Here is a 10,000-nt window from a genome sequence, read left to right as displayed (position 1 = left end):
TACATGATAAATCATTTGATGAAACCAGAATATCATTGGTACCCATTAAATTTCTAAGTTCATTCCCTTAGGAAATAAGGTATGATACTCAATGATGAACCTTTGTTCTAACTTACTCAAAACTACTTTGTAATTTCCTCTATTTGAATGAGGCCTGGCTAACACACTAAACTTAAAACTATCATTTTCACCATTGTGTATGCTGCAAAAATGTGCAGCCACAGGGCTCTCTAAGTTTCCCCTTCTTATGTCACCTAGATGTTCCAAAATACGAATCTTAACTTGTCTAGTAGTTTGTCCAATGTACCATTTGGCTGGAATACAATCACAACCTAAAATGTAAACGACCCCTGTTGACCTACAATCAAACCCTTCGAAAGCAGTGTACATCTTTCCATTGATCTTCAAACCATGCATATTTTTAGTTTTACTACAAACAGAGCATTTCCCACATTTGTACATCCCAACCCTACCATCTCTTCTTACTTCAACTTTTCTATTTAAGATCTCTTTCAAATTCGGATACCTTTTATAAGAAAAAGTAATATGTTTGGGGAAAAGATGACCTATTGTAACATCTTCACATACAACTGGCCATAACTCCCTAATAACTTTTTCCATAATACATGAGAAATCAGAGTATTTGGATACAAAAAACAATTTATCTAAATCTAGTGCATTTTCAAACTCAAATGTATGTTTATGCCCTCGCGTCCCAAATGTTCTATTTTCACACAATTTTTGTTTTATATGTTCAAGCCTATCCTGCTCATATCCACGAGAATATAATCTATCCAAAATTTCATCACACACCTCTTCCCAAAGGTTTTTATCGGAAGTATTTCTTAAATTCCTTTTAAATTCTCCTTCCGGTATGGCTTTGATCAAATGTGCAGGGTGCATACTACTAGCATGTAAAAAATTATTCACTGAAGTGGGTTTCCTATAGGTTTTATGCTCAACCAGACCATTAGCCCCCACATAAAATTCTACATCAAGAAAGGGAATTTTAGATTCAGAAATGTGTGCCACAAACTTTAAACCATGGTGATTGCTGTTTAAGCTCACCATGAATTCGTCAAAAAGCGTCATACTCCCTTTACACACAAAAATCAAATCATCAATGTAACGTTTGAAAAAAATTACATTATTAACAAAAAATGTGTTTTGATACATGAATTCCCTTTCAAATTCCCCCATGTAGATCACAGCATAACTAGGGGCAAAAGCTGCACCCATAGCTGTTCCTTTTTTCTGCAAAAAATAATCCTTCTTCCACAAAAAATAATTATGTGTTAAGCTAAACTCAAGCAAACTCAACAAAAATCTGGTGTATTGAGACTTCTTATGCAAATATGTTTTCATGATCTCCAGATATCATAGCTTTCAATATCTTAATGCAAAAATCAGGGACAAATCCAAAAATAATGGGGGACAAAGGCCAAAAATCAGAGACGGATTTAAATATTTCCCTTATATACTTAGAAAGTGACGACAATAAAAATATTTGCATTTGCATTTTGCTTTGCATTTGCATGCATAGTCTGAAGGATATGAAGTCTGAAACTCAATTATCTGTTATTATTTAGTGACTACAAATTTTCTGAGCAAAAATGTGAAGCAAAATCTGGGACATTCTGTAAAATTAGGGATAACAGAGAAATGTTTGCCAGTCATGAGCGCCAACTTAAACTTAATATTTGTACTATCTAAAAGACAGTGACTTACAGGATGAAAAAAAAAATAGAATGAAAGAAATTTATAATGGGATTGTTACTTCTTTGAGGTTGTCTTACTTTAAAGAACATACATTCTTGCTTATCTATCAGACTATATTATATCATTTTTCCAATTTGCAGTGACCTGATTTGATTCTTTGCATAAGTAATTTAACACAGATTGCAGAGAAGCTAGGTAGATGAAACATTCATCTGTGTTGTTCTTTTCAGAACCACAGGTGGCTCATCTAATACCAAGTGTATTCTGTAAAAAAAACAACAAAAAAACAAAAAAAAAAACAAAACAAGATATTGTCCCCTAGTCTGGCACCATACCCACATACCAATACCTGCATTCCCCTCATCTGCCCCATCAGCTCTACAAATGCTGACTTACATAAGTAAAAAAAAAAAAAAAAACAGAAAAGAACTTCTGTACTGTAGAAATTAATATTGATATTGGAAATGCAATAATGCTTGAATGGCTTCTCTTGATCAGTTTACTAGCACCTTTTTCCCAGAATGTCTGCCCCATATGCCTCATCCAAGCTACAGTACTGTTTTTTTTTTAATTCTAAGGAACATATTCACATGCACTCCAGGTGTTCCATAATGCAAGCCATTTAGGGACATATGCAATTGTCTCAGTTTCCACTCAGTTTATTATTTTTTTAAGTACAGATTGCTTGCATTCATGGAGAGTAATCAAACCGTGTAGTCAAAAATGGTACATTTAATGATGTCTTAAGTATCACTCAAGTGCCCTAGGAAGGACATACTGTTCACTAAATATCCATGCAGCACTGCAGAAAGTAATAAAGATGTATTAGTGTAAATTATCAAAGTAGGGAGCACTGTCATAGATGCTGTCAAGCAGAAGCGTTGTATAAGCTTTTATAAACAATTCTTTGGATAATGAAGGAAAGTGTACATCTGATATTACACTTTTTCTCATTGTTGATGTTTGAAATGATGCTGTTTTTGAATGAGGCTGTTGTTGGATAATTATCTCCTTTCCCTAATCAACAGCACCACTATCACCAATGTTAGCTATATTATATAAAGGACTGCAATACAGGTTCATAGTTTTATACTAGGCTAACAACCATACAGCCTCTTATAAGCTTAGCCATGCAACCCAAATGTGATCTTGAAAATGTGTTTATGTAGGGAAGATGTGTTGCCTGCTTTTGTCCATTAGAGGCATAGGAGCCAGTCCAGGGGGGAACTTCCAGTTAACCATCCATTTGGTTCAAGTTGCTCTTAAATAGGGTTAGGGAGGAACTCTGCTTCACATGGATTGGGAGCCTGTTCCAAAGAATGGAAATTCTCGCAGAAACCATCTGTCTGTTCAACATATCTTCTTTATGTTGCTAGCAAAATTTAGGTCTTTTGTTCTAGTAGTTCTGATGCTGTCTGTTTTCTGGATGTACAAAACGTTCATCAAAACAGGGTCTGGGGAAGCCATGTATGCCAGACAAAGATCACATTTCAGTAGTCTATAAGATGCAGAGCTAAGAGACAGAGTTTTAAGGAGATCGTCATAAGACATTCCCCTTGATTCTTATATCTTTTTGTAAGGAATCTATGTGGGCATTCCAGTTGCTGCATGAATCTGCACAGGTACAGCACCAAAGCAGACATTAGATGGGGCTAATGAGGACTGATTACAGTGGTACAATGACTTCCCTGGACCTTGATGCTATGTCCCTACTCATATCTTGAGTAACATAGAAGGATTTCCTTACTACCTTGGACACATGTTGTTTGAAGGATAGGTTGCTATCTATTTGATTTCCCAGATCTCTGAATAATGAATCAACTTTTAGTGGTGAGTTTTTGATGCTGTAGTTACCCACGGTGGCTGACTTCCAAAAAGATACTATACTGTATTTCTTGGCATTGAGTTTTGGCACCAAGGGTTTGTTTGTGTAAGGCCTTCCTGAAGGGTGTTCTCATCTTGAGGGGATTCACTTACTTCTCCTAGTTTGTAATCATCTGCAAACTTGGTCAGCCAGAGGCCTCTCAGAATTAAATGCCAAAGAGGAGCAGGCCCAACACAGAGCCCTGGGAGGCAGAACTAGTGGCCAGCCTCTTTGTGAAAGTAGCCTCACTGTTCCTAACCTTTTTGGGGCTTATCCTTGAACCAGCTAGCTCTCCAGAATGCTATAAAGGTTTCTATGCCTAGTTCCATAAGTTTAACAATGCCCAAGTGGGGTATTACGTCAAATGTTTTAGCCAAACCTAAGTAGGCTGTAGGGACCACTGTCATCTCATTCCTTGACTTAGTAAGCTTTTCAAAGAAGTCCACCAGGCTCAGTAAGCATGACATTCATTTCACAAAGCCAAACTGGAATAGATTAAATGTCTGGAGGTCTCTCATATCCTTGTTGATAATTTACATAAGACTAGTCAGACTAATGCATCTGTAGTTTGTAGGATATGTTCTATGTCCTCCCTTATGAAGGGGATGACTGTCATAGTCTTCCATTCTTGTCATACAAAGCCTGTTTTAAGACTATAGTTAAGTTGTGACTCCAGAGGTTCTGTTAAGTTGTTTTTAGACTGTTCAGGAGGCATCTTGGGATGTTATTGGGGACCATTAAGGCTGCTTTCTTGCCTTTAGCAAGCACAACCAGGATATGCTCCTTAGGTATAGATGGAGGGTTATGTTTGAAAGTATTTCTTGTGGATGGCTGAGTGTATGAGAGGAGGATAAAGTTGGAACTAATTATGCTTGCTAAGAGGTTCACTATATCACAAGGCTTGGGGAAGGTAGCACCATTAATCACCAGTTCACCAATATTGCTGTTTACTGTGCTTGAGGTTTCTGACATAGTCGAAGAAGGTCTTATGATTACCTTTCACCTGAGAGTCTATCTTAACCTCAGAGTTGGCTTTGTTTGACCTAATTAACCCACTTAGTCACATATTTAGTTTGAAGAGAGTTTTATCCCTTATAGGTCTTACCCTTCCTCATTTTTGTCATATTCTTTCCTTTTGTTGTATATGTAGTTAATTTGTGATGCCACCATCGTGGTTTGTTTCTGGGGTTAGTTCTGGTAGGTACAGCAGCCTCTATGCAGTCATTGACAAAGTTGAATAGAGTTTGTTAAAGCAATTAAGCCTAGACTGCTGTGTTCTCAATGTTTGGAGGGGCATTGAATTATAAGCATCATTTAATAAAAGGTAGTTTGCCTCTGAATAGTTCCTGTTTCTGGTTTTACATAGGTTATGGGGTTGATTTTGATTTTGACGGAGACAGCTTTATGGTTGGACTTTACCAGGGAGGACTTACCTTTTTTTCTCATCTTAAAGGTGTGTGTGTGTGTGTGTGTGTGTGTGTGTGTGTGTGTGTGTGTGTGTGTGTGTGTGTGTGTGTGTGTGTGTGTGTATGTGTGTGTGGGAGGGCAGTGCTCTCTCATATTTGTGAGTACAACAAACAGTATGTTTCAGCTTCTAGTGGATTCTAGTGGGCGTATTCACTGTTTGAGCAATGGGGTTTGTATTTACAAATCAATGAATCTCTGTGCCTGTAGTTTTAAGGCCATGTAGGATTCCCAGTCTATAGATGTGTAATCAAAGTTTGCAATGAACAGAGAGTTAAGTTGGGTGGTAAGTGTCTCCAGTAGGTCCAAGTATGCATTGTGAGCTTCCTGAGGCATAACAGGTGACCTACAGCTGGGATATACAGAATTTTGCCTATGGTGACCTGCACATGGAGGAAATCCAGCACATCATCCTGTCTGACTACCCTAGAGATATGCTTGATACTGATGTATATTGAGACACATCCACTTTTACCCCTTATCTGTGCAGCTACTAGTCTGAAAGTGTGGAACATACTGAATTCTTGCACTGCCAGGGTGCTGTTTGCTGCTTTAAACCAATTATCTGTAACTGCATAGATTTCTATATTCTCAAGTATGAGGAGGGCTTGGAAGAAGTTTATTTTTTTTTTTTATTTAGACTCCTGACATTGAGCAGTAATACACTGAGATTAATCTCAGTTGATATAGCAATGTAGTAGGTTTGTCAAGTTGGCATTCCCTAAAAAAAACTACAGGGATGGATAAAGTTTCAGACAGTATTTGAAAGCCTAAAGGGGACAGGTGCAGACATCTTTTCAAAGCAATATCCTCCCAAGCTGACAAATACTGGATCTCCTTAGAATGTCACCAGAAAGAGTCAATTGTTCAAATCAGTTATCCTTTGCTCATTTTGTGGCAAAGTCCCCATCATGAAGGGGTGGATATTTTGCCATAAAAAAATCAAGATACAGATTCCACTGGAGACTACTAGTTTTCAAATGCATGAGCAAGTCATAGTCCTGCTTTATATATATATATATATATATATATATATATATATATATGTATATATATATATATATATATATATATATATATATATATATATATATAAAACCAGGAATGTATCTGGCACCCCTCACATTTAAGATACAGTGTCAAAAAAAAGTCCTGCCTCCCTGAACTATCACCTCTCACATTTAAATTGTAGTGTAAAAAAAAACAGGACTGTAAAAGATGTGTACAGTTGACATTCATTTGAATAGCAATATTTACATGAAGGCTGAAACTACACTACACCCGTATCGCCTTGAACCCTGGGCAGCTGCTTCCTTCATCCTATCTTAGCTACATTTCTGCACATGGAAAAACAAGCATGTGTCTCTTGTATATGTAGTAAAATATGATATAGTCTACTTAAATTATATACATTACCATTTAAGCAGTTGTTTTTATAATCGCTACAGCAGTCAGAAAATGTTAAGCATGACGAATCGCAGAAACATGATGAGCTTGCTGGTTTACATGAATCTGATCTCACATTGCAACAAAGAGGTTTATTATCAAGTGAGCATCCTGGATTTGGGCCTAAAGATAAAGATAACATGTTGGATAAAGTTATTTAAGATCTTGGAAGACCAGACTATAATCCAACTTTAAATGTAAAACATTTTATATCATACTTGTAAGCTATTTTGTAATTTTGTTTTACATGACAATGAAACAAATATAAATACATAACATTGTATATATATAAGTACAAAACTACCAAATTAGTTAGTAGTGTGGAAACATTTAAGTAGCTTCACCTTACCTGACTGTTTTTAACATGCTTGTCTGAGGCCTATACCTTTTTTGTTGAGTATGAGCCATTTCTTGGATTTTGTTGTGCTGTTAGTGGTTAATGTCATCCAGGAAGAGTAATTGCCAGTGCAGGAGACAGATTACCCATAAAGACTGCCGCAATAAGTGTCTTTTTTGCCTAGGAGCATCTTGCAACCATATATCTTGTTCAATTTGTCGGGCATTTGTCCCAAAAACCCTTTGTAGTAAGCTTTTGTCCCTTACCTTGTAGCTTGAGAACCAGCGACTTAAGCTTCTCATTAAAGATAAAATGGAAGGAACCTCCCACCCTGAGAGTCAGCTATTAAGGAACAAAAAGGTGAAAAAGGTAAGACTGGAATCTTCCACTGTCCTGCCTCTGCCAAGTGTTTCTCCCAATGTTGTTACAAACCCAGAGTATTGCCCGGCTGATCTCACATTGGAACAAAAAAGTTTATTGACAAGTATACATCCTCTGCCATGACCTGGTTGGAGGCTGGCGAGGATCCAGCTGACAGCATGTCCGACAAGGCTTTGCAGGCATCCATTTTTGGATGTTCAGGGGGAACCACGATTGATTATTTTCAAGGGGCCTAGGGGGTTCCAGAGATTCTAGTTGGGTAACAAGTTCCTACTATGGTTAATGAATGCCATCCTGAGTCAGAGCCTTCTCAGTTTTATAGGGTGGCCATGTCCCTTAAAGAAGAAACAAAAAACTAAGCATGTTTCTTCTTCTCCTAGGGATCCACAAAGTGAGTGGCAGGCTGTTGCTCAGGGGTTGTTTAATTCTTTAATGTCATTTAAACTTCCACAGAGGGTTTCAGTTCCTGCTCCTCCTTGGTCCTCTACGACCCTTAAAAGGCCTAGAGAACAGGATTCTTCTGAAGAGTCTGATTTGGATGAGGAATCCCTGACTTATTCTACAAAAAATCCTTCTCCTTTGGACTATGGGACAGAGGAGGATGAGGAATCTAATAGTCCTGATACTCCTTCTGAAGACATTTCCTTTGGGGCCACAACTTATAGGATGATGGAATTTTGTAAGTGAGATTGTGCTCAGATCTTTGATATCCATAGCAGGTACTATGAGTTGTTGCAGATGGAATCTCTTAAACCTGCGGCTATCCCTGCTGCTTTGGCTGCCTTGTTGGTGCCTTTTCCAATGCCTCTAAGGTGCCTGATTCTCTGCCCCTTGCTCCCAAGAATACTGATAGATTTTATAGGGTGCCTACAGATTGTAACATTTTGTATAAATGTCCTGCTGCTGTCCCCTTTGTGATGTCTGTAGCTTCTGACAAGCCATCTCATTTGCTTCCTTCATCTAAGTAACTGCCTTCTCACAAGGACAACAGAACCAAAGAAAGGCTGGGTAAGAAGGTTTCACTTCTGCTACCCTTGGTTTTAGGGCTATTAGTTATCAGACCCATGTGTCTAGGTATGTGTTGGCTCTCCTTTCTCAGGCCTCTCTGCTTTCTGATCACTTAGACTCTGACAGCAAAACTTCTGCTCTTTCCTTGCTAGGGACTTACTCTCAAGTGGTGAATCATTCTATCAAATGTATCCATGATGCAACAGATGCCTGTTCTGGGGCTGATGCTTTTGGTTCAGTGGTGATGATGAGGCATTCCTGGCTTAGGCTTCAACTTTTACCTGATGATATTAAGGCTAAGTTGATCGATACTCCCTCTGAGCAATCTTCACATGAGAAAGATTCAGTGGTTTCTGAAGTCAGTGTGGCTTTAGCATGCACATCCTCTAGACTTTGCAGTTCCTCTTCTTCCTTATCTCAGAAAGGAGCTTCACAGGTGGATTCAGCAGTTGTCTTTGAATCCAGGTTTCCCTTTTCATCCCCCTCTTTCCTCTCAGGAACTGTTCACAGATCCTTCAGACATGGGATGGGGATCAGCTTTTGGCTCCATAAAGGTATGGGGGTGGTCACCTCTTCAAAAGAAAAAGCACATCAATGTCAAAGAGACGACAACTCTTACGCTCTTCAGGCCTTTCATCCTCTTTTCTCTCCAGGGCCTCTCAAGGTATTCACAGACAATACCACAGTTATGTGGTATCTCAACAAATGGAGGGAAGAATATCTTATCTTCTTTGCTGGCTGGCACTTCTGGTATGGGATCTTGCTGTAAAGTGTCAAGTGACTCTTCAGATAGTTTACATCCCTTCAGATGAGAACACTGTGGCAGACACACTGAGCAGGTCCTTAACTCAGTCCCATGAATGGATGCTTCTTAGGGATTTGTTTCTGGACATTGTCCACTAGTGGGGTACTCCTCAGGTGGATCTATTTGCCTCCGGTCTAAACAGACAACTTCCTCTGTTTTGCGCCAGAGTCCCAGGTCCTCTGATATGGAAAGTGGACGCCGTCTCATTTTTTTGGAAGGAGATGTTTCCTTATGCATTTTCTCTCCTTCCTTTCATTCTGAAAGTCCTGTTCAAGATCCAACAGTATTCTCACAAAATCTTGCTTATGACTCCCTTTTGGCTGCAATAGCATTGGTTGCCTCCACTTCTGCATTTAGCCAATGGCAGTCATCACAAGTTACCTCACAGGGTGGATCTAATTACACAAGAAAGGGATCTGCCATCCATCACCACCTGTTCACACTTCAGCTGACAATGTGGGTGAGAGGGTTTGGCGGGTTAAAATAAACAGGGACAATAACTTCATCTGCATGGAGGATGGGATAAATGGTTAATACTCCAGCCTATTATACAAATGATAGCCTCCATTCCTCTGCCTGATACAATTGCATTATGAAGACACTCGTCACCTTTTTATGGCTAATTTTATGCAAAATACAAAAGGTGGCTATTTCAGTTTGATATCTAAAGATTTAAAAAGTGAGATTGGTTTGGAATGATACAGAAACCATGAATGAGTAAATGGATGGCCTTTAGGTTTTCTTCATCTTATGGAAATGAAGAGTCACTCCATCACATAAACAGGATTTCCTTGAATCTACAGAAAATCCACAATACTCCTTAATATAGCACCTTCCATTCATCTATAGCCTGTGAAGCACGTAGTGAGTATCCATCTAAACAAATGACTCAGTCTATGGGGGATATTTATGAGTGAACAAGAGACCACATACCTATGAAGAATACTGAATATGAAATGGTTAGCAGTCATACAAC

At 38.6% G+C, this 10,000-nt stretch overlaps 1 protein-coding gene across 1 annotated transcript in view; it reads right to left on the bottom strand.

Annotated features, from left to right (window-relative positions):
- Positions 1–10,000, bottom strand: part of LOC122801342 (fibrillin-2-like) — a 662,974-nt gene that overhangs the window by 258,478 nt on the left and 394,496 nt on the right. The window contains exon 47 of the mRNA XM_044070882.1: positions 6,464–6,616. Within this exon, the coding sequence (XP_043926817.1) occupies positions 6,464–6,616 (153 nt within the window). The remainder of the gene's footprint in view (positions 1–6,463; positions 6,617–10,000) is intronic.

The sequence above is a fragment of the Protopterus annectens genome, chromosome 4.part1, assembly GCF_019279795.1.
Source record: "Protopterus annectens isolate FY-2018-M chromosome 4.part1, PAN1.0, whole genome shotgun sequence".
NCBI lineage: Eukaryota > Metazoa > Chordata > Ceratodontiformes > Protopteridae > Protopterus > Protopterus annectens.
Note: the sequence above shows the minus strand (reverse complement) of the source record. Positions and strands in the feature narration are given on the sequence as shown.